This window comes from Coloeus monedula (genome assembly GCF_965178545.1).
Source record: "Coloeus monedula genome assembly, chromosome: 10".
Lineage (NCBI taxonomy): Eukaryota > Metazoa > Chordata > Aves > Passeriformes > Corvidae > Coloeus > Coloeus monedula.
Window position 1 is genome coordinate 23,726,683 of NC_138790.1, and position 26,021 is coordinate 23,752,703.

General features: G+C 41.6%; 1 protein-coding gene across 1 annotated transcript; it reads left to right on the top strand.

Moving 5' to 3' along the window:
- Positions 1–25,176, top strand: BCHE (butyrylcholinesterase; the record flags this gene model as incomplete). The annotated part of the gene is made up of 3 exons (XM_082287722.1): positions 1–1,517; positions 18,199–18,365; positions 25,055–25,176. The coding sequence occupies 3 exons, from the start codon at positions 1–3 to the stop codon at positions 25,174–25,176; spliced, it is 1,806 nt and encodes a 601-aa protein (XP_082143848.1).
- Positions 25,177–26,021: the final 845 nt, after the last annotated feature.

Below are 26,021 nucleotides of genomic sequence, written 5' to 3' on the forward strand. Positions count from 1 at the left end.
ATGACTCGGACAAATGGTTTAAGCCTCTCTACCAGATTTCTGATGGGGTTTCTTCTCCTGTCTGTGTTCGTCAGGAAGGTAGCACCTGAGGAGAACATGATTGCAACCAAGAAGGGCAAAGTCAGAGGTACCAGCCTGCAGGTGCTGGGGGGAACTGTGACAGCTTTCCTTGGGATCCCTTATGGACAGCCCCCCATCGGGAGGCTGCGATTCCAAAAGCCAGAACCTCGGGAGAAGTGGGCAGATGTTTGGGATGCCACCAAGCACGCAAACTCCTGTTACCAGCCCATAGACACAACTTACCCAGGGTTTGCTGGGTCAGAGATGTGGAACCCAAAAACCAACCTGAGTGAGGACTGCTTATACCTGAATGTGTGGATTCCTTCTCCCAAGCCCAAGAACGCCACTGTCATGGTGTGGATTTATGGTGGTGGCTTTGAGTCTGGGTCCACTTCCCTGCCTGTCTACGATGGGAAGTTTCTGGCCAGGGTGGAAAGAGTGGTTGTGGTTTCCATGAACTACAGGACTGGTGCTTTGGGATTTCTGTCCTTGCCAGGGAACCAGAAAGCTCCTGGAAATGCAGGTTTGTTTGATCAAAGGTTGGCACTTCAGTGGGTCCAGGAGAACATAGCAGCCTTTGGAGGCAATCCCAAAAGTGTGACTCTGTTTGGAGAGAGCGCTGGCTCGGCCTCTGTCACCTATCACCTCCTCTCTCCTAAAAGCCACCCTTTATTCACCAGGGCTATCCTGCAGAGTGGGTCTGCAAACGCCCCCTGGGCTGCAATCACAGCTTCTGAGGCCAGGAACAGAACAGTGGCTTTGGCCAAACAGCTCCAGTGTCCCACCAGCAACGAGTCCGAGCTCATCCTCTGCCTCCAAGACAAGGACCCGAAGGAAATACTGGAAAATGAAATTTTTGTGGTTCCATATGGCTCTCTTTTACAAGTATATTTCTGCCCAAGCGTGGATGGGGATTTTCTGGTGGACATGCCAGAAGTGTTGATCAAGAACGGTCTTTTCAAACAGACCCAGATCTTGGTGGGTGTTAATAAAGATGAAGGGTCATCATTTCTGGCATACGGAGTCCCTGGCCTCGACAAGGGTAGCGATGGCTTGATCAACAAAACCCAGTTTGAAGCAGCTTTAAATCTGGCCTTCCCAGGAGTGAGCAAACTTGCGATAGAATCGATCATCTTTCACTACACGGACTGGGAAAACGTGGAAAAGCCGGAGCACTACCGGGATGCCATCGATGACGTGATCGGGGACTACAACATCATCTGTCCCGTGATGGAATTCACCACCAGCTTCGCCCAGCTGGGGCACCATGTGTTCTTTTATTTCTTTGAGCATCGCTCCTCCAAGCTGCCCTGGCCAGAGTGGATGGGGGTCATGCATGGCTACGAGATTGAGTTTGTGTTCGGGCTGCCCCTGGAGAGGAGAGTGAATTACACCAAAGCTGAGGAGCTCCTGAGCCGCTCCATGATGAGATACTGGGCAACTTTTGCCAAAACTGGGTAAGTTTACTCTGGAAGTTTGGTTGGTTGGTCGGATGTTTGTTGTTTCACCAGGGGAAAAAGCTTAATGGTTTCAGTGCTGCTTTGGAGCCTGACTGGAATGATGGGAGCAGATTAATTGTTCGGTTATCCAGAATTCCTATTTTAGTTCTGACAAAAGCACTGTTATAATAAAATAAACTCTGGAGGTGTTGCTGCTTGTATTGGACAAGCTTAAGGAAACAATGTTTATCCACCCATAAAAGCAAATGCAAAACATTTCTTTGCCGTGGCAGCGGTTGTTGCAAAGGCAGGTAATGGCTTCAAGTGTTAGAAACAAAATATTTCAAATGCTAGAAAATGCTTCCAGCAGTACAAGTAGTGGCAAAAAGCCCAATTCCCTTGAGGATGTAATTTGCTCAGAACATTCAGGTGTTTAACAGGGAGGTGTGTTATGTTCACATGATGAAGAGATTGGGATTTCAGAAAGCCTCTCCTCCCCTGTGTGCTGTGAGTGCAAGCCCGTGACAAATCACTCTCCAGTTCCAGGTCACTCATCTTGAAGTGAAATACGGCCCAGCCTGCACAAGGAGAGAATAAGAGTATTTCATGTGGGTGTTTGGAATGGGTTAAATCCCCTCTCCAGCTGGAGTCCTGGAGAAGTGAGGCAGCCCTTGCTCCTCTCGGCAGGGCTGGGGGCTCTCCATGTGATGCTCAGTTTGAAATAAAAACGTTTCAGAGCAGTAACAAAACCAGCCCCCACCCCAGTCCTGTAGGGTTAGCCTGGTGGGAGGGGAGGTATCTTTATCCAGAAGTTTGGTTTGTGGTCTCTCCTGAGAAAATTATATATACAAAAGTCTGTGCCTCTGAGAACACGCAACCAAACGGTTAATTCACACTCTAAAAACATTTCTTTACCTGAAATGTTAAAATCCTGCATTAATTCTCTTTCTAAGGTGGACCCTTTCTTTGAGTTGTCAAGGATATATAGATTTGTAAAGGCTGAAATCAACATTGGAACAGGATCTAATTAATTTTTTTTAATAGATTAGAAACCAGAGGAGACCACTGTGCTCATTTAGTCCACCTAACCTCGTACATAACACAAAACACAGGTAGGACTGAAATGTTTCCACTGATTGAAAATGTTTCCATTGATTAAAATTCCAGAACAAACATGGTTAGGTTGTTTAAATCTTAATTCCACTTAAAATGGTTACAATTATAAAAGTGTTGTTTCTAGAGTGAATTTGCCTATTGTACTACATTTTCCAGGCATTATATTTTGTTTGACAATGTATAAGATTTATTTTATGACTTTTGGTTCCTTTTTCTTTTTTTTTTTTAATTGTTCATTAAACAAGCCAGGTCATACCCTTGAGACTTTCACTAACATGTTGTTTCTCAAATAACAACTCTCCACCTTTAAACCTGTGATTCATCCATACCTTGTTGGAACTTTCCCTGCCAGAATTAAACACCCCCCACGGAGTTGTAATTCCAGGTGTCATCTCTCCCTCCCTGTTCAAGCTGATATTCCCTGTTTGTCCATCCAAGGAAAGTGCTGTTTGTGCTTTGTGGTGTTATCCAGGGAGCTGCCAGGTGCCAAGGGCTCCACCATCCACCCCAAATCCATGTTCCTCTGCTGCGTGGGTTCTCTCCAGCTCCAGGACACCCCAAACTTGGTGGCTGCCAACCCCCAGCCCTGTGTTGTTCCTTCACCTCACCCTCCACAGTGAACTCACAGTTTATTTTTATGTGCATCCCTTTTTTAACAGATTTACTTACCAGTAGGTTTGATTGATTGATTAATTGATTGATTTGCAGGAGGATTAATTACCTTAACTCCTGTCCCCTGTATGTTCTGGAGCTTGTAATATTTCTCTTACCTCAAGAGATGAGCACATTAAAACTCAGAAAGTAGCTGTACCAATAGCTTTACTCATCACTGACTAATGCTTTAATCCAGGTTTAATTATGGTAAAATTTAATCTAAAATGTAATCCACGAGCTCTTCCTGCCTCCCTCTCTGCTCAGAGCCTGAGCACACACCTCCATGTGAGTTTGGCAGGGAAGGCTGTGATGCAGAGCAAAGCTTTCAATGGTGCACACTCTGGAACTGAGCTGTGAGGTTGATCTATCAATGCCAAAAATGCATCTGATAGATTCCCAAGATGAAGTCTGAGGCTGGGAAAGGCTTGGGAACACTTCCTGCATTGTGAAGAAGTGCAGTGACACCATTCCTTTGGCACTGGTGTCATTAGGGCCTTGGTGGAGAGCAAACTGAGTGGAAGTTCCTTATCCCATCCTGCAGCTTCCCATCCTGCCCTACAGGAGCTTGCAGCCAGGATCTTCCACCAGAAACAGCACATCCTGCCATTAAACAGAATTATTTCTTAGTGGAAAAAGAGAAATTCAGGTCTACATCTGATTGTGCAGGGTGATATTTACATTTCTTTGAACTACTGGTTTCCACTGGATTGTGTATAGATTTAATTTTCATGTATATAACTTTTATGTATATATTTAGATAAATCTCAATAACCTGCTCTGCAAAACACTGTTCCTGTCACTGCAGCTCCTAAAATTAGACAACATAAGGTACCTTCAGCTTTAAGTTTGTGGAAGGCAGTCCTGTCACCTACTCTGATCATCATTCACACTATAATTAGATTACCCCACAGATTGAATTGCAAGTGGTTTCCACAGCAAACAGCAAATAATCCCTCCCTCTCCTTCCACCACGAGGATCCAAACCATCACTATTGGGAAAAACAGTACAGTCCTGCAATTTGTGTATTAGTAAAAGATCTGGTCAGGATTAACCCTCGGTGTGACCCTTTACTCATTATCCAGAACACGGACCCCTAAAGCTCTGTATCCCTCTATTCAGAGTGTGCAAGGAGTGGGGAAGTCATAACAATTCCTGATAATTCCAAGATTAATAGGCCATCCTTTTTTTCCTGGCACATTTGAGCACAGCAAACATTTATAAGGAACTGGGGAAGCCCTGTTTTGACATAATGTTTATAGGAAATTCTGGCATGATCAAAGGGCAAACCTCTGAGGGGAAAATTACCACTGGTGTCTCCAGCAGAGGAAGAGAAAATCAAGCAAAAATGAGGAGTATTGAACAGCACATTTTTTAGTGAGGGTGTTTGACCTAATATTCTAATGTGCTGGAGTACAAAAGCACAAGGGAGGGGAGAGCAGCCTGCAGAGGAAAGGAGATGAAGGAGAGTCAAAAAAACTGGAAGAATTCATGTTTTTCCTGGTGTTTTCTGGCTGGGGGTGACTGAAAGGTGCCAGAGCTGCTTCTCATGAGGGGTCTTCAAGCCCAGACTTTGACCTTAGTAATCTCTGGGTTTTATTCTCATGTGAGGAATAAAAATGCTGATAGGGAAAGTTTAAAATGTGCACTTAGGAGCATTTTCTGTTTCTGTCATGGTTTAACCCCAGCCAGAAGCTAAACCCTGCAAAACTGCTGCCCTCTCCCCCCTCTGTGGGGTGGGAGAGAGAATCAGAAGGGTCAAAGCGAGAAAACTTGTGAGAAATCCCAAATGTCGTGTAAGGACAAAAGAAAAGATGCTAGGGACAGAAAGTGACTCCTTCAAAGCATCCCAAGAGGGTGAAATCCTCGATTTCTGCATTTCTCTGTAACTAAAAGGACACTGTCAGCCAGCCCAGGGGTTTCCCAGTCCACCACCATCCCCAGTAGTACTGGATGCAATTTTCCAGATCTCTGGGTACTTCCTATTTCACATCCTGGCTAAGAATAACCATCAGTGATTACTGACCATTTTTCCTGAAAAATTACAGGCACAAAGAATTTCTATCTTTGAATTTAAGCAGGGAATGGAGATGTAGAGGATTCAGCAGGAGACAGGAACAGATATTTCTCCTGTGAGCCTTGGAGCTGGTGCTGGACTCCAATCTCTCTCTTCTGGATCCCAAGGAATAGTGTCATTTTCAGGAATCTGCCATGTATTTACACATGTGGATCTGTGAAGATCCTGCTTAAAAAGTCTTTTTCATGGCTGAGTTTGGGTATCAAATAAGTCTGACCAAGTATCCCAGCCATTCCTAGTGCTATTAAGGTATTTCATAAAACCTATTTTTCATAAATTTGAGCCTTGAAAGAGCAACATTTTCATCATACCCTGAAAAATGCCTCTTTATCAGCAAGAGAAGAAAGAGACTTATTACTCCTGCTGTCTGAATAAATCAAGCCTAAGGAAATATTTGGGTTACAAGAAAGAACAGATTCCAAAATCGAAGTTCTTCGTTTACACTTTGAGGTTAAATTCCTCCCTTCACCTTGACCTGGGGTCTCCTCAGCTTGTTCCTGCATTTAAGAGTATTGGCAGTTGAATATCAATTCACAGCCTCAAAATCATTTGCTAGAACACCAGATATCATCACAGTTAGACAAATTGGATTGGGCAGATTGGATCCAGCAGGAAACCATAGTGTGGTGTCATATGAAAAGTGATGGATCAGGCCCAGTACGATTCTGTTTGTGTGGAAATAACCTTTATTTTAACAACACTGTTAATTTTCAGTGGCCTTCTCCTGAATTCTTTCCAGCACACTTGATTTTAAGCTACACCCACGGTGAAAGAATTTAAATTTCTCTTTTTAAACATTTTTAAAGTTCATTTTTCTGCCGTGCTTTTGTTATTCTTCAGAAAGCTTTTGAAAGCAGGCAGGGGTCACTACCAGGTCCTACCAATCCCAAGCAGCAGGATGCTCTGCCAGCTCTGGGAAGAGGAAATTTTATTTATCCTGATAAACTGGAGGACATCCCAAACCCATGGGTGCCTTTTCTGTTCCTTCATCCATTCGATGTGGTAACTCTTTAGTCATGAGAGATGCAAAGTGACAAGAGCCAGACAAATCAGATGAGCTGAAAACTCAAGCAAGACTATAACGGAGCTCACAAAGATAATATTTTTTAAGGCTTTGTGAAAAATGTTTCGGATAAAAGGAAACGGGCAAAACTTGTCTCCCTGCCAGTTTTACAACTGCTGAAACAAATCTTTGCAGCTTTTTCTATAAAGTGAAGCCTTTGAAATATTTCCTCCTATGTTTTAGGGGAATTTGTGAGGCTTTGATTGTCCCACTAAAGCTTTGAAGCACTTTGTCTGGTTATTATTGCCTTTCCCTGATGTTCCACTGGTAGGCACATAATAAATTTCAGTGCTTTTGTTACCAACTTCTCCCACCCTGTTTATAGAGAGCAGTTTCAGAGCAGTGAGAACAAAACCAACAGCCTCATATAGAGTCCAGGCAGCACTTGAACTGGGGACCTATATACTCTGGCTGTGGGAAGGACTGAATATACTGGGAAAAAATAAAAATAAAAAACTCCAAGCACTTTTAATTTCCCTATACTTCAGGAAGTTGGAAGTTTTATGTCCCACTGAGCCATTTCAAGGGAAGAAATTTACTGTGGGCTGTATTTCTGCCAGAGATTTGCTCGTGTTCACAGGGGTGGAGGAAAGTTTTTGGGTTGCAGGCATTCTGATCCTCACAGGGTCTTCAAACATTGCAAAGCCACAGCTCGGGGGGACCAAGAGGAGCCTTTCCCTGAGGCTGCCGCTCCTGAGATCTCACACTCATCCAGAAAAAATGAATTTTTCATCTTAACAAGTGATTTTTCCTGACCAGGTCAAGAAACCAGAAGAAAAGATTTCTGGATTTTAAAAAAAAAAAAAAATGGAATATGAACAAAGCAAGAGAGAGGTTCCCAAAATTACAAAAATGTGTATGGAAAGTCTTTCTTCCCCATGTTAGGGAAAATCAAAGCTTTCATTTTGACTCAAAAGGACACATTTATTCTCACATTTGCTGTCTTTCTTGTGAGTAATTTCTGAGCCATGAAAAAAAATTGCAGATATTATAGCCTTGAACAAAAAGGGGAAAAAAAAAAAGTTTAATTTTTAAGAAAATTTCCTCCTATTGTTCCACCTTCAGTTTTGAGTTCTTAAAAGTGACTCATCATCTTTACCAGAGTTTACATCCATTGTTATATTCAGAAACGGTAATGGAAACACCTTTTTAGCAAACTGTTAGGAAACAGTGGATCATGGAAAATATCAGTAACCGGAGACTCACCTTGGCAGGCATCTCTCTCTCTTTCTGGCTTGCAAGCTGACAAGCTGTCATTGAATTTCAAAACTGAAAACAGGAGTATTTGATTCAGATGTCTTTTGAAAATAAGTCTGGGATACAAATTGTTGAGACTGGTTTAATTTTATTACAAATATTGCAAATTACAAGAAGCTGTCTCGTTCCTTTCCATATGTGCAGCAAACGCAATTCTGTCCACGCGGATTTTCCTCCCTCCAACAGATGAGTCAAACCATTATTTTCAAACAGGAGATGAGAACATCTATTAAGGAAATATTGTCCAAATATTGTAGGAGTCATTGAGTGAGAATAAAATTAAACCTAGAGCTAAAATGCAGAGGTTTGCCTGGAAAAGAACAGCAACAATGCTTTATGGAGCAGGGTAAGCCCAAATTCAATTGTCAAAGGCCGCGGGATCAAAACCATCAGTGGTGATTCACAGGCCTGGGGCTGAGCAAGGTGAGCTCCTGAGCCCTGGAAGAGAGGGAGATCTGAGGGGCTGGAGGGTGTCTGGAGAAAGAAATGGAGCTGGGGAAGGGGCTGGAGCCCCAGGAGAGGCTGAGGGAGCTGGGAAAGGGGCTCAGGCTGGTGCAAAGGAGGCTCAGGGGGGACCTTGTGGCTCTGCACAAGTCCCTGACAGGAGGGGGCAGCCGGGGGGGTCGGGCTCTGCTGGCAGGGAACAGGGACAGGAGGAGAGGGAACGGCCTCAAGTTGCACCAAGGGTGGTTTAAGTTGGATATTAGGAAAAATTCCTCATGGAAAGGACTGTTCTGCCCTGGTGAAACCTGCCCAGGACCATGGTGGAATCCCTGTCCCTTGAAGGATTGAAAATCCGTGTGGATGTGGCACTTGGGGACATGGCACAGTGGTGGCCTTGGCAGTGCTGGGTCAGCAGTTGGACTTAAACATCCTGGAGGTCCTTTCCAACCTAACTGATTCAGTGATTCTATGGATCCAAATCTTGGATAAGGCCTCATAACTAAGAAAGGTTGAACAGCCTGCACTGGACAGCGTTCCCTGCTGTCCCAAGGGCCTGGCGGAGTCTGCACAGACACATTCCGGGCAAAGGAGAGGGATGAAGAGAAACAAGTGTTTCAAGAGTGAAATAAAACCATGGTGTCATTGCCACCTCAAATTTGGGAGTGAGAGTAACAAACCTGGGTGGAAATAATTTAGTGTTTGAAGGGAAGTAAGGAAAATGGAGAAGCGAGAGAGGGAAATGCAACTGCTGCAAGACATCAGGCGACCAAGAAATGCATAAAGAAGACAGAACAAAAAAGAGATTGAAATATGAAAGCAGAAAATGGCTGCAAGACTTTCAAACCATTTTGGGGGGAGAAAAAGTCTGTGAACAGAGAGACGAAGGAAGGGCCCACATGAACTTATGGGGTAAGTCTAAGGCAGATTCATATATAAAGCCAGACACTAAAATACCAGAGAGTATTTTACAGGCATGTAAACACATGGCTTCAAAAGGCACTGTGAAATTCTAATTAACGTTCACCCACAGTTAATCCCCTTTTGGAGGGCCACTCTTCTTCCGTGCTGCTTTCCTGCAGCTTAGCCCTTGTTCCACCATCAGAAGGCAGAAATGGAAGTTTGAAAGGTCTGCAAACCCCATTTTTCCAGGTGGTTCTGGAACACTAATCTGAGGTGATGCTGAGAAGTTTCACGGGAGGAATGGAAACCTTTCAGTGCACATTTTAATTTACTCCCCAACTCCAGAGATTGGCTGTTCCAGGGAAGTGGCAAAGGGGAGAGGAGAGGAAATGAGGAGCAGCAGAGGTTACCTAACACCACGTTTTTTAAGGGAGCTCAATATGGTGTTTAATTCTGTTTTCAATCAGCTGCAGGGGAAGGCAGTGGTGGGGAAATGTAGTCAGAAACTCGGTGCTGGGATTTGGGAGAGTCTGTCCCCAGAAATCTGAAGCTGTGTTGGTAGAAATTGGGCATTTTGTGCTCACAGTTGGGGATGTTGCACAATTCTATAAGAACATAAAATTAAAAGCTGCCATTCTCTGCTTTTCCAGACACCTCTGGCCACCATCTGTGTCCTCTACCTTTCCTTGCAGGAACATAAGAGAACTTCTTTGTCACATACAAACCCTGAAGAGCGTTACCTGTAATTTACACCTGACAGATCCTTTTCCTGCTGGAACAGCTGTTCAAATACTGTGATTTTTTAATTCTAGCAAAGTTTTTTGTTTTAATGAAGTCTTAAATATCTGCCTCTCATGCGTCTTATTCATGGTGAAACCTCCAAGTGAATTTTCTGTACAACTGGAAATGGTCAGAGGTTTAACAGCTGGTTTTTTCCTAGTTACAAAGTAATCTGCATACCATAATTTCCACAAAACCCCCCTCAATTTTGAAAGTGAAGAACTTTAAACAGGTTCCTTCTCTCCTTTCATATTGTTTCTAGTTAAGAGCACCCCTTCCATGGCTCCTGGTCCATGTGTTGTATTTGGAGGTCTCCCTCTTGCTGCAGTTCAAAACAGACTTAGAAGATGTTACAAGAATGGGACATAATTTGAATTTGTTTACCAAAGGAAGTGTCACATCTAACTTCCACCCATAAATGTCAGGCCTACAATGAATTTATGCCATAAGAAAATACTAGATTATCATTATTATTATTATTATTAATATTAATATTGATATTATTAATATTTTAAAACAGTTTTTGGGGTGTAGAGAGCACTCTGTCTTCTTGTCTACATTTCCCAGCATGAAGCTGCAGTGGTTCTGTTTCTGATGAAGCAGTAACACAAATTCGCCCTGCTGACAGCTACCCAATAGTTTCATTTTTAGGACTGCTCAATTTGGCCTAGATTACATGGTCGTGAAAGTTTGTGACTCATGCACTTCCTCCCACTCACAGAAATACAGCAGTAGTAGAAAATATAAAGAAAAATGCCACCGTGATGAAATCCATCAGGACACAACGAATCCAGAGGATTTTGGTTGGTGCAGGGCTCTGTGGAGCATCCGTCCTGAAAATAAATCATGATTAGGGCAATTTCTATTGAAAACAAATTTGAACTATCATATCCTGGTTTAGTATCAACTACACACTCTCAATTGCAAATTTAGTCTCTAGCGATAAGAAAAGCATTGAACACATTTATCCAACAATTTCTGAGTGCCTGGGATGAACTTTATTAATGGGAAGGAAAGGAAGGAAGGGAACAAGCAATAATATCCATGAGCACAGTATTTAGTCTTTCTCAGAACCAGCTGGGCTGACAAATTTTACCAAAGGCACTAGGAATTTAAAACCCGGTATTAATGGCTTTATGGCTATAAAAACATTTTTCTCTCTCTTCACGCCCTCTTTGTTGTTTCTGATGAAGCCCTGGTTTGTTCCAGGGAGCAATTCTGGTTCAGATATTGCATAGGTTTGTGTTTTTCCAGGTCATGAAGAGGAAGAGAGGTTGCAGAGGAGATAAAACAGCCTCAGAGAATGACTAAAAGGGCAAGTGCCAGGTGCCTTCCTACCTTCTTTTTCTTTTACTTACCTGCTATGGAAGGTACTTCCTCCAAGGTCTCAGTGGGGTTCAGGACCTTCTTCCATTTCCAAATATCCCTCTTCAACCTCTACAAGATAAGAATAAAACTAGAGTTCCATTTGATTTCTTGCTGCAGCCAGGAGTGTTAAGAAATAGCAGCTTTGAAAAGCGGCCCTTGAAAGTGGAAATTGATACCACACAAAAGGGCCAAAGGGTCTTACAAAAGGCTTTACAGGAATACTGGAGAAAAAAAAAGGCAAAACTGTTCCTCCAGCACGAAGAAGGACTAAGGTGCAGCGCTGCCTCTCTCATGTCTATCCAGAAGTGGTGTAAATATGACATGTGAATTTCACCACCAGGACCTGAGTCCTGGAGAAGGTGTGAAATCGTCTCTGTGGCCCTTACACAGAACAGCGGGACAGTTCCAGACCTCGTATGATAAAATCCCGTCTCATCCATGCTCTGCATGGAGTTTGGGGTTCCTGAAACAGCCCCAAACTTGGCTGGAACATTTCTGAGTGAAGGAGACCCATGTGCAGCATGGCCCAGGGGGTCAGAAATGCAGGCAGGGGTTGAAGAGCTCATTAGCTCTGGCTCAAGCTCTTTATTTCTCCTGACACCAGAGCAGGCTCCCATCCAGGAGCCAGGGGTTGGAAGCACCCAGCTCCTAAATGCACAGCAAACAGCTCAGGCAGAACCTCCTGCATCTAAATGTCTCAAACACTCCATCATTTATGACCCATGTCTTGAGGCCTACCTTATATATAGCAGGAATTCATGACCTGCATGAGCAAGAATTGTTTCAGCTCGATGGGTGCTCCATGAGGCTCTTTGGAGCACAACACGAGACAAAAAACACAACAAATAGCACAAAATAACACAAATAACACCCCAAAAAAAAGGAGTAACAACTTGTTGCTTCATTTCCTGAAACTGATATTGGTCATAATAGCACATACCACGATAATTTATAGTTTAAGGCATTTAAACAGGCAGCTGCTGTCAGCAGGCTGGAATCTGGAAGGAATATCCTGAGCTTTATTTAGCCTGTGAAGGTGTAAGAAAGCCTAGCTGCAAAGGTTCTTCTCCAGTTTCTGTCGGTTAAAGACTTTGCCAGCTGGATCCTGCTGCTTTCTTCAGGGATCAGCAGAAGGAATAATATTTACCCAGGCTAGAACTTGCAAAGCAGTTTCCCTTCGCTCTGGCTCAGGGACACTCTGTAGTCACTGGATTATGGACTCGTGTGTGTGATCTGGGAGTGAGAACTGAGCACAGCGGGGCATAATGAACTTCCCCCACCCAGCTGATTAAAAAGGGAGTTTGAAGGATTCAAGTCTGCACATCCCTCAGACTCGTAGTGCTCATCAGAGGAGCCCTTTCATTCCTTGCTGTGGGAATCTCAGTAAGGCTCAAATGCCACAAAATCAGGATTTTTGTGCCTCACTAAGGAGAATTACATGAGAATTTTTTTATTTCAATTCCATGAGAATTTAAATCAATTCTATGATAAATGTTTAATTACTTACAATTTCAGAAACCGGTTGCTATTTTCTCACAATAATTAAATTCTAATAAATAAAATGATTTTAAATATGATTTTTTTCCCAGGTTCCCCAGTTCTTCATAGTACTACAGGTAGTGATACTTTGGGAAGAGCAAAACTCCAAGGAAGTTCATGAAACTGAAAATCATGGATGCTTTCCAATCACCCAGTATTCCACATGCTGACAATCCCCCTGCCTGAGCTGTTACCTTTCAGTGTGATAGTTTTTAAAGCTTGGCTAATAATAATAATAATAATAATAATAATAATAATAATTTTTTTATTTCAGCTATAGATTGGATAGCTGCTGTCTGTCCCATTAGTCTAGGAGGATGAAGAATGTAACTTCCCCTTGCTTGTTATTCCAGATAGGCCAACTCATAAACTTTGAATAATGGACAGAAAAGTGCCCCTCCCATTTTTGCTTTTGCAATTTCTCATAGCAAACAGCCTCAGAGTCTACAATTTAGTGTAAAATATTTTGGCATAATGTAAGGATTTTACCCATCCAGCCACTTCTGTAGGTGGTAGAAGAGTAGCTGATTTGGGAAAACATCCTGGGTAACTGCCCGAATTAAAAAAAAAAAAAATCTAAGGATAAGTTCATTGTACTGAATCACAGAAATAGTGACCCAATTGGTGGTGATATTGCATCAGATTCAATCTACACATTCAGGCAGAGAATTTCTGATTTGTAGGGGCTTCAGTCTCTGAATGAAAATTTCGTGCATTAGTTACAGCTTCAGGGGATATTTTATAGTTACCTTTTTTTTTTACCAGTTACAGATATTTCTTCATCCTTTCCCTTTCTAACTTTTCTAAGGCAACTTTCTAGAGCAGGTTCATTTTCTTTGTTCCAAGAGCTGGAGCTGCTCCTCAGGTTAAGGACTCAGGGTTTTCAAACTCATGGACCTCTCTGGTGCCTACTTAGCAGCGAGTCATCTGAAACGAATGGCCTGGTATGAAAAACTGGGATTGAGCCAAATTGTTTGAGGGTTTGAGAAGACTCAGCCAGGAGTTAACAGTAAAATCTGCTTTTCTTTTTAATGGCACTGGACTGGGAAGTGTCTGTTAAGCTCCCAGTGGTGCTATCCAAGCACCTTACACAACCTTCTGCAGTCCCTACCCAATCACCCCCTGGGGACCACACCACCACCCCAAACTGAGCTTAGCCTGGCAGCCAGTGTGCTGCAATGGGAAAATGAGCATAGGTATAAATATCACACGTCCTGGCCTTTAGAAATCATGTGAGACATCTGGCTGCCTTGGCCTGACTAATGCCACAAACACTTCCCGTCCCTCCAGGGTGGGGGGCTGGGGCAGCACAGGGGGGCCTGGTGCTCCTCATCAGCATTCCTGCTAATTAGGAGTGTCCTCCTGGCCAAGTGGGAAAGAGGGAAAACAGCAAAATGTTTTCTTCCAGAATGTGTGTGTGTGTGGGGGGGGGGGAAATAAATATCATCTGTGTGGTTTAGACCTTAAAATCATCCAGCCTCAGACGTGTGCAGAGCCACCCCTTTTACTCCCAGAGCTACCCTTGGGGTGAAACTTCTACACTGTGTTTCTTGTTTGATGCTGAGCTGACTGTTCCGTGATTCTCCGAGGTTTTGCACTGCAGCTGCAGGAAATCTGCAAGAGCTGGGGTTATTTTTGCTGTTGCATTCCCTCCAAGGCCGTTCCCCCTCCCGGTTGTCTTGTGCCCACGGTAAGATTCCATAAAACGTCATCCCATGGGAGCCAGCTGATTGCCAGTGCTGCCCAACAGCCACCAGGAATCACAAAAGCCAATAAAAAGAGTTCACATTCCCTCTCCCCTGCCTTTAAACCAGCTTTTAAAAGAAAAGGGGCCAAATTGGAAACGAGCATCAGCAGGTCCAACCAGGGTGAAGCCAATGCAGTCACACTGGGAGGGACAGGTCTCCCTTGGATTTCAGTTCTTCCTGCACAGGGTGCAGCAGAATTATCATTAATTTTCATTCATCTTAGTGGGCGCTGAGATGTGGGATTGTTTTTCTTGTCCTCTAGAGAAACACACAACAAAAGTCACAAAGAGAGCAGCTAAATAGGAACATGGAGAAAGCTTGGGACAGCCTAAGCTGGAGTGTGGGACAGTGGTTGTACAAAGGTAAATCCTAAAACAGCCTAAAAATATTTGCAGGAGAGTTAGCAGAGAATATTTTCCATTCTGGCCTTCTTCAAAATACAACTGAACAGTACAAAAGAATGTGCTAAATGATGGAATTCACTCTTTGAGTCTTCACTCTGCTGTTCAGAGCTCACTCACAAAAATAAAGGGAATATTTTCCTGGTACTTTATATCCTGAATGTTTACCAAAACCAGTCAGATGATGAATGACATTTTTTTGTGTATGATAAAGCATTTGTAAAGGTAATGCTGTGTGAATATTAATAAAAATGCAGTGAGCTGGTGTTGTATCTCAGGCTATATTGATCATATTAATGAGAACGGTAATGTATGTATGTTTATTATGATTAACAGAACTCTGTTCATGTTGCATTTTCCATTTGAATGAAATTAACATTTCTAAAGTTGCTGAAGATGAATATTAAATACAGAGAAATGATTGGTGAATAATCTCTTCCAAAACCCTCTTCACACCCATATCAAATCTCATACACTTGCTATAAATTAATCTTGAAAACTAAAAGTTATTGGCAATTGTGGATGGAAAAACCCATAAGGGAAAGAACCTGATCTGAGTAACAACAAGTGCAATCAAGAAACTTCCACTTAAAGACATATCTTAACAAAATAATTTGCTATAAATGAGCTGCTGTGCCACTACCAGAGTAGAGAGAATCCAGCCTGTAATTTCAGGGCATATGCAAAGAAAAAATGTAGCTGAAGGTATGAGACAAATTCTGTTTACACCAAAGTTTAAACACAGGTGGTTTGAGTTTATTTTGTTTTGTTTTGTTTTTCTCTCTTGCGTTTCTTCTCTGGGAGCAATTCAAAGAATTGTATTTCTTCACTGCTTTAAGAGGTGCTCCTGCAAACAGTAAAAGGGGTAGAAAAGGAGCCAGATTCTTTCTAAGATATTCAGTGAAGCTCATACTCCTGCTCTCTTTGAAGGTGTCCCTGCTCATTGCAGGGAGTTGGATCTTCCAAGGTCCCTTCCAAGCCATATCATTTGATGACTTTGTTCAAACAAAATTAAGGTCTTCCCTGAATAAAGCTTGTCCAAGAAAGGTGATTTGACAAGATAAAACCACAAAATTCAGGCCTGGCCTGAAGATGCACAGCCCAAAGCCTTTCAGGACACACCATCAGACCCCAGCAACAGCACTGAAGTGGCAAAACTGTAATTACTGAAGCAGAGGTGATTAAGCAGTACCAGGAGATGAAAGAGCAGAGGTTTGAGGACTTGATGATAGAATGGAGGTTTCCATGCAAACTGAACTCTTTTTTTTTTGGTAAAAACAAGTTTCTGTAATCTGTCAGCAAAGATTGTCCATCCAAACCTAAATGGGCAGAGACAAGTTTGTGCAGGGTATTGGATTCCTGTCTGCTAGCTGAAGGTATTCCCACCATACTTCCACTGTTCTATTCTAATATTATTTGACTTTGAATTTGGTGCAAAGAACAGGGAATTTTACAGCCTATTCTGGGCACTGCAATTCTCATCATGAAGTTATTAGCAAGAAAGAACGAACAGTAATTGTGAGGGAACAACAAGGTTATAATCATAACTTGTTCCAAATTATCCTCCTGTGATCTCCCTTTTGCTCCGACCGGGAGCTGCTTTTTAACCTGGGAAATTTTCAATAATGAAGCTAAGAAGGAAATTGCTGGGCATTTCTTTGAGCAGTAAACTTCCTAGAAATGCAGAGATTGTCGTAATCAGCAGGTTCATGGGCTTCAAAGTGCTGTGTTCACCTGACAGTTCTTTCAATCATTTTTTAGTAAAATACATCTGTAGCCATCGAGGCATTGTGTAATCCCCCCACACACCTGTAAATTATAATGTGGGATGTCATGATTTATTTCATAGCATAAAAGCTGTTAAATGAATACTGACAGCACCATTAGCGTCCTGATCTTGAACTCAAGTGCAAGTCAGCTCTGCTTAAGTCATCATTCTCAGGAGCCACAAATAAATGTGCACTTTAGAAAGGTGCCATAGGTTAATCAGAGCTGAATTAGTCAAGAAAAATCCGTGAGGAAGGGTGCAGTTCAGGAAATGACAGCCTGAAGCTCTTATTGCAATGCTGGTTCTTGGAGCAGCCAATGCCAAAGATCCCAGAATGGAAAAAACATGGGCTGAAAACTTGATTAATTCGGAATTAACTGAGAGGTATTGATATTGCTTCAGCATCTTGTGCTCTGACTGCTCCCACCCACACCTCATGCCTTGTTCCCACTTTTGGGAAGCAGAACCCAAATGGGCTCCACTCCCTGGACTCCTCTTTGCCTTCTGCCTTCTGGGAAGTGTCCTGGTGAAAAGTAGAGAGAACCAAATTTACTCAGCTCAGAGTTAATTTCTCCCACCAAGAATCATCGATTACTGTTGCTCTACCTTAAATCCCAGATTCCTTGATATCAGCTTCTAGGAAAGAAAATGGCTCCTGTGCTTGCACTGAAATAAAATATTTCATTTCTATCCTTAACCTCTTCTGAGTTAATGGTGATCTTTGACTGTCTGAAATACAAATCTACTTCTATTCCTGTAAATCATATTCTGTTTTGTTTGTTCCCTAATGTGATGCTGCCCATTTTGTTGTTCTCCTACACATTTAAACCATTTTTTCCCCTCATACAGATACTGTCATTTTTGGAGGTGAAAATCTGGATGCCTGTCCTTAGAGCCGTATGAATTCTGTTGTATTATAAATATTTATCCCAACTCCTGTAGTACCAACAGCTGTGCTCATTTCCCATGCAGAGCTGGTTTTATAAAGGGTCAAGCACTCTGTACCTCTTCCCAGTTTCCACAAGATTTCAGACTGTTCCCATCTGGCCCTCCACTAACAGGACTCAACATGCCTCAAGGATGATGCTTCCTTCGTCATGAGGAGTAATTGTTCTCTCTCCCAATACAGATCTTATCCAAGTTTAGGCATTGTTTCTACCTTTACTTGCATGATTATCCCTGTTGTTTATCCCAATCTATTTGTCCATCTAAAGGGATCAGAAGCATTCAAACTAAAACACAAGCCACTCAACCTCTCAGACAGGCAGGCTGGTTTGTTCTTAAGTCATCCCTAATAACTCACAACGTCTGTGAGAACCTCCAGATTCAGAAAGTTGATTGAATATGATTATTTATTAAGTTTTTCCCTTTGATGAAACCAGAACACCTCGAAAGGGGATTTCTTTTTTCTTCAAATGAGGGTAAATGAAATTTATCTGCCGTTTTTCCCCTGTTACAAAAGGATACATCAGTCATTCCATACTAACACATTTAGGCTGAACAACTGCTAAATAACCCCAAATCATGCTTTATTGTGTGCTGAGGTGATTTCTCATTCTAAATGAATTGTTTCTTTTCTCATTTAGAGCTCCAAATGGGACTCTGACTAATGGAATAAAATGGCCAGTCTTCACTAGTACTGACCAAAAATATTTGACACTGAACACCAACACTTCTGAGGTACTGACAAAATTACGAGCTCAGCAGTGCCGGTTCTGGAAATACTTCTTCCCCAAAGTCGTGGAAATGACAGGTAACAATTCTTCTCTTTAGTATAAGATGCTTTAATATAAAATTTTTGTGCAAGGATTATTTGCTGGACGTTAATGTGATACTTGAGTTCAGATCTTTGTGTTCCTGTTTGTGACTGAGATGTTCAGTTGGACAAAACTGAATTGGTGTTGGAGAAAAGTGTCTGTGGGGTGGTGAGGATGGACCCCAGAACGTGCCCTGTGCTTCTGGCTGTGGGGACACCACCCTGTTTTGTACTAGGACAAAACCTGGACACACGCCCAGGGCCAGGACTTTGCAATATGGATTTTCTCTCTCCCAAAATGCAGATGCAGCCACAATGTGAGACACTGAGTGCTGAAACCTCTGTTCTTTGGTACCCCCTGCAAGAGTCTTGGTGCCACCAGGCTCCGGGTTCCCAGATGCTGGAGAGAGCAGTGCTAAAGGAGCGCTTGCACTGGGAATTCTGGAGGCTTTAGATGTTCTGTATAAACTGTGGGACCTTATGGGATGTTTTATTTGGATTAAATTATCTATTATTTATGGGATTCTATTTTATGTAACTAATCCCCCGAGGATATGAAGTACACTGCCACTGCCAAGAGGGGATTGTGGTTTCCAGCTCACGTGAGAGCCCTGTGTTTTATTTCTGGAGTGGCACTGCTGACAACCCCGAGGCTGCAGGATTTGCTGATAGAAAACCAAACTGATTTGTGCCATGTATACAATGGATTTATGAGATTCACTGCCAAGAAAAGTATAATTGTTTGGAACTTTAAGGTCAGTTGAACACAGAAGACTCAAATTTTTGGAAGACCGATGGCACTGTTTTCCCAAAGCCCAGGAACAGATGAAGCCTCTGTGCTTCGGATTTCAAAAGGAATTGATTTTATAAAGTGGTTTTGCAGCTCTGAATCACATTCTGCAGATTGACTGGGGGAAATTCTCGTTTCAAAAACGAGATACACTTTAAAGATGTTAATTAGTAATTTAAAATCTTTCTCTAAGACTCGAGTTTGAATGCTCGTCTTAAAAACCACGTAAGCATTAAAAGTATGTAAACTGTCATGGTGCACAGATGATTCCTTCTGAAATAATTTATTCCTTCCTCATTTGAGTCTGTGACTGTATTATGGCTCAACTTTTATCCCCTCTCAATTCAACAGATGTTTTTCAATTAAATCAAGAGACGCGAAATCAGTAGGTAAAATGAATAATTTATGAAGCCTACTCTGTGATTTTAAAATCACAGCGTTCCCAATTACTGATGGATTTCGGGGAGGTTTCAAAGATTCCAACAAGTTTGTGCTGAGCCAGAAGAACTGAACTCTTTTACATATTCCTTTAACCTGGCTGGGAAACCCTAGGGAAAAATGTGGATCCTACAAATGGGCTGAGCTTAACTAAGTCCATGTGGAGCAGGAGGGAGCAGAGCACCAGAGTTCAACACGTCTTGGAGGAGAGCAGAGCTGCTCTGCCTGGTCCTGTGGGGTGAGGGATGATGAAGCAACACTCAGGATCTGCCAGCAGACATAAATGCATCACTGTGCCACACTCAGTCATTCACAACATAAATTTACATAATTTAATTAAAAGAAATTCACGAGCGTATTCTTAGCAAAAAGAGAAGAATCGTCGTGTCTGGATCCTAATATAGAACTGAGGCAAGAATGTTGTCAACAAGTGGCACTGCCTTGTCATGTATCATCTGTCAGTCCCTGAAACATTGCAAATATAAAAGCATTTCCATTATGTTACCTATACAATATTGTACAATTCTGACAGAAAACCCTCTAAAATCCTATGTACAAACATGTTATAATAGCTTATATTGCAATAATTCTCTTCACTGAAATCACTTCCTCACTCCTTTTATGCCCAAAGGACAGTGCACACCATTAATACAGAGATCTCTTCGTGTTCTAGGGGCCTCTCATTTCTATGACTCCTTTCATTGAAATATTGTTAGAGAAAGAAGGTTGCCTTAACATGAGGTGATATAAGATGACAGGGAACAAATAAGGAATTTTTATGTTCTCATTATTACAAGTTCAAGAGGGGTTCAGATAGGCAAAGTAGAATTCTATCAGGTAGAACACAAAGAGGATAATCAAAACAACTTATTTTGCAGAAATTATGAATTTTCAGCCTCAAGTGATCAGGATTTGCCATGGATGTGCTTGGTAACCCCTTGCTCAGTTCCTGACCCACTCCTAGCCCAAGCCTTGCCACCCACTGAGGGATTTTAAAGCCTTTAAAGTCCAGCTCCAAATGTGTCCTGGATCTGAACCAGCCTGTTCCCATCACAGGCTGGGTAAGACAAGTTCCCTGAGGCAGTTAAATAGATGAGAAATATATATCTTTATTGTTAGATAATTCACATTTTCCTCAAGCAATCCTATCAGATATTTTTTTAAAATTCTTATGGTTGCGGGGTGGGAAAATAATAAGGAGAAAATAAGGCTCTCACAGTAACACAAGAGTAACAGCCATATGTAAAATACAGCCTTGTTATCTCTAGAGTATTTTGGAATGATTTTGGTATGATTTTGGAAGATTTCTCAGTGTCTTCTCCTCCAATTTCAATACATAAATCCATAACTGAAGACATGAGTCAGAACCTGCAGTTCTGTGTCCAGCTTGATAATAATCACTGAACAAATAAATTGGATGTAGACACAGGCTCTCAACTCCAACCAGACACAATTCCTACCCATATTTTAACCCAATTTCCAAGGACCTGAGCACACCCTGCACCCTACTCACCCCAAAGCAAGCTGGGAGCACTCAGCATTTTTGATTTCACTTTGAAACCAGAAGGGTTTCTGCTGGCTGCTGCTAAAAGAATCACACAGGAGGGGCAGTAAACAGTAAGTGACTTTTAAGTAGCTTTTAGAGCAATCATATGTTAATTATGAAAGCATCAATGTTAGACTTTACCTCCTCAACACAGCCTTTAATGCATCTAAAGCCTTTCCTATTTATATGTGCCCGTTTCCTCTTGATTGTAGAACGCTGCAGGCAGCCAAACTTTCCATTTACTCTTCCATTCCTATTTTAGTGTGCCTAATACATATTTTCCTGTATTTTTTGATATTACTGCGTCATGTATCATCTCTGAAGAAATCAAACTAGATAATACAAATGCATTACTTTTTAAAACCACCCTGGAAAGAATTTTTATGTGGAGGCAGAGAAAAGTTCAACCTCTTGCCCAATGAGTAACAAAGGTTGTTGTGTTTGCTGTGATCCTCCAGCCAGTGTCTGGATTCTACAGAGATAAATACTCAGGATGGTAAGAATATTAAAAATTTAGCTAAATAGAAAATTCACCATCAGAATTAAATTAAACTTCCACAGAGCTGGATGCATGAAGAAATGTGGATTAATCACAAATAACCTCACCAGCACTACTACACCTACCAACAGAGACTTCACTCATTGCAGCTATGAGCAATACGTTTCTGTACCTAAACAATCTGATTTCTTTACAAAATTTCCAATATGTCATTGGAAAGAGAACAGCCCTTAGAACAATTCATCTCCCAGAGAGCTCTGCTGGCTTCTGGAAGAATCAAAAAAATAAAAGAAAGGAATCTGAAGTCCTTGAAAACATGTGAAAATGCATATACTGCTGTGCCTAACAAAGTTTTGATATCCACAGAGTGTGATTAAAGAATATTGAATATAGATATTATTTGTTTCTCCTTTCTGCACCTTTGTGAAGAAACTCTCACCACGACAATCCACAGCATGAACCTGTGGCCTTTTTCATACTAATGAACCCAGAAACTTGCAGGTACTTCCAATCATCAGCTGTTGAGGACAGAAAAATTAATCCTAACTTGTCATCCCTTATTAATTAACAGCTATACGACCTTTATCCCAATCCTAAGTGTATTTTTGTGTGTTAACATTAAGATTAGCACTTTATTGGCACATCCAGCAGTTCAAAGGATAGGATGGTGATAAATTTAACTTTGCTGTAACACCATTAAAGTAAAGGGATGGATGGAATGATAGGAAATTCCAGCTGATTGCACTGGCATTGCTGAAGAATTAAAAAAACCCCTTTTTTTGTTGGTTTGGTTTGGTTTTTCGGTCTGTTAAACCTTTCAGAGCACTGATTCACTGCCTAGAGAATCTCCCCTTTTCTCCTTGTCCACCTCACTGGGCTTTGCACGGGGCTAATGGGAATTAAGGGAAAGTTTGGGATTGCCCCAGTGGCACACAGCAAATTCCCTGTGAGCACTGTTGGCTGCCTCCGTGGCTCTGCAGGCACCCCCTGCTCTCAGCTGTAATTATCGGTCAGCTTGGACTCTCTCATCTTTTTCTTTTCTGCCTCCCAGCTGTCAGCTCATCTAAGTCATGGGTGGTTGCTTCCCAGAGATTGATGATGTTGGTGATAATGGGATGCATTGACTTGTGACTTCAATTTGGATCTTATCACTGGGGGAAAAAAAGCAAACAAATGGGAATTCAAGTTCTTATTTCAGTGTTTTCCGTCCCCCTTTTGTCTTTTAGATTCATAGTGGTGGCTCCTCTGAACTTTTTGATGTCTCCTTTCTCTAGCTGGTGCACTTCTTCACCATAATCTTTAAGAAGCACTGAAAAGCCCCATAATTCATACTCCAGAACAGTGACTTTTAATTCAGGATGTGTCTATGATAGAGATATTCCAGCGTCTTTGGGCAGACTTCAAACACCTCTACACCTGAATAATTAAAGAAGGGATGTTTTTAGGTTTCCTTTTTAATTCATTAGTGGAGGTTTTGCCTGAATAAATAAAACTGGATACCCAAAATCAAGAATAAAAAGAAACATGGTGCAGGCAGTTTTCTCCAAATAATGCTGCTGCTGCTTCATACACTGAATTACCAATCTGTTTGACTTAATGTGGAAAATTTGGCTTTGCCTGAGACCCTGACTACATCTTTAAATTAAATATGTGCAAAGGAGAGTTCTTAGAGTCAGAAAAGCAGAATGTTGTGCATGTTTTGTCCCTTTAGTTATGAGTTCTATCTGCATAGCTTAGCAGTGAAAATGAGGTTTTATTGTTACCAGCTTTTCCAAATCATCTCCGAGTTAACGGTGGTTGTGGCCTGCAGAAAAAAGAAATTTCAAAATATCTGAACTTTCCTTTGATGTCTGTTGTAACCAAGCTTATTTACAACTTTGAGCTGAGGGAGAAGGATGTGGTTAATTTATTGACATTTTTTCTCATATTTGTTCTTCACACTTTCTCTTTTGACTGCATGTAAAAGTACAGGACTTCCCGGAGAAAAAGTATCTTGGTTTTATTTCTGGTCTCACTGGAACCAAGAAGTAAATCTCATTTCAAAGTCTCATTAAATTGCCATCTGGATTTCCAGACCAAAAAGGTTTGGAAATGTTGAGCTAAACTGCAGATAAGCGACCAAATTACTGGATGCTTCTCCAAGCTAAATCTCGGAATCAGTGAACTCTCTCTCCCGAATCTTTTCTCTAGTGATGTGTAAAACACAGAAGTATTTCATTTTCACATCACCAGTTATACTTGCAGTGCTGGCAGATCATAAAAAAGGGGGAAGGGGTGTATTTATGGAGGGAAAGGGCCGAGGCTCTGCTGCAGCAGGAGAACATAAAGCCAAAGGAGCATAAAGAAACCACGGAACTGTTACCTCAGGAACACAATTGCCAACTTTTTCTGGAAGTGAGCTATGCCAGGGTGGGACACTATGAGAGTTAGGACCAGAATGAATAAAGATCATAGACCATCAGTGGCTTCTGAACTTTATCCTAAAGTCTACAGCTGATACAAAATTGTGAGCCTCGGTGACTGATAGAGCCTGCAGGCGTTATCCCCTTTTCTGGCGGTGTATGGGATGTTCTGGCAAGGCCCCTGCCTTTCCCCACAGGGTTAACCACCTTTTGGGGCTGCAGGAGGGGATCCCTGTCCATAAAATCCTCTGGGAGCCCTGTGAAATGCTGGATTTTTTAAGACTCTTCTCATCCTCACCCTCTGCTCCCATGCTTATAAGAAGTTTGGCAATAAATATTTCCTTGGGACACAGGATTACTTGGAAAATGCTTTAAAGGTGGGGATGAAAAAGAAAAGAGAAAACAGCTTTGTGTTGACATAGTGCACATTTGGCAGCACCCTGCTCCAAACCTGTGCCCTTTATGCTTTAAACTTGGGGATTTATTCCATGGGAGGGTGAAATCCTGGGCATCCATTGAAATCCATTAAAGCAATGGCAATCCTGTTGTTGCCTTGAACAAAGCTGTGATTTCACCTTATCTTTGCAAGCATCTCTCCCATTTTGCATTATTTAGTCTTCAGGGTATGTAGGTTTCACTGCAGGGTATATTGAACCAAAGGAATATTTTGAGGATTAAAAAAAAAAGTGGCTTTAAAATGATGGATTTGATGGACAGAAGAATTACCCAAAATTATTAAATGTATACATATTAAGTATATACATATATATTTTAAAATATCCAAAGTAAATTTATTACCCTGCCAGAATGCTATCTTTGCACTCCTTCCTTTCTGATGGAAAGACAAAATGCTAATCACTGAATTTTCAGTCATCCCAGGTTTAAGAAAAGAAGCAAAAACCACCCCATAACGTATTTGGAGCAGATGACACTGATAATCAAAATTATTTTTCAATTAGCATATAAAGAGATTCAAATTTAGATTAATGTAACCCATTTCATGTTTTACAGGAAATATTGATGAAGCAGAACGAGAGTGGAAAGCAGGATTCCATCGCTGGAACAATTACATGTCAGACTGGAAAAATCAATTTAATGATTATACCAGCAAGAAGGAGCTGTGCAGTCTCTAATTAATATGTTTACTCTTTCCAGTTTGTCCCTAGAACTGTTCATCAGGCAAATATCCAGGTAGCTTCCCAACATGTCGAGCATTAAATATGTTATGCAGATTAAAAGGAACTGTTACAGATACAATTTTGATTCCAGATCTTTCATTTCTATTTCACCTCCTCTCCCAATAAAAAAACATAAGGCACCCACAGCCTTTGAAGCTTCACTGGGTTAAGTAGGACCACAGAGATTAAAGGCTGGAGATTAATGATGTACATATTGTTATAAATACTGATGCTGAAATTCACCCTCCAAAGGAACAATGCAAACTGTTGGAGGAAAATGGAATTTTTTAAAACAGAAATGGCAGTTTTACAGCACTGCCATGCAGAGCACAATCAGATTTAATCTTTAACTGCAACGCCACCGCACTCAAACCTTGTTTCAGACATAATTTCATCGACATAAACACAAAGATACAATAACTTTGCTGGGCACACCAGGCAATATTTGCTTGTTAGACCAAAAAGTTTTAAGAACTGCCATAAAAGTGTGAATCACTGCTTCTTTCTGGCCAAATCTGTAGGACAAAGCCATGGTAGGAGAGGATTTGAGCTTTGCCTTGAATGCCTAAATCAAGTGCTACAGTGAAACAAGCTGGAAAACCTGATGCCTTTTCCACAATCCTCATTTTTCAGGGAGTAAAGAATTATAGATTCACAATTAATGAATTCACACCTTTCCAGCTCAGGCACCCTGGGAAATGTCCCTCCTATGGAGACAAGCTCCAATTATGATTTTTTTTTGCCCACTGAGTTGTCCCCTGGTTGAGGGACCCTCCACATTTACTGGAACACGAGGGGCA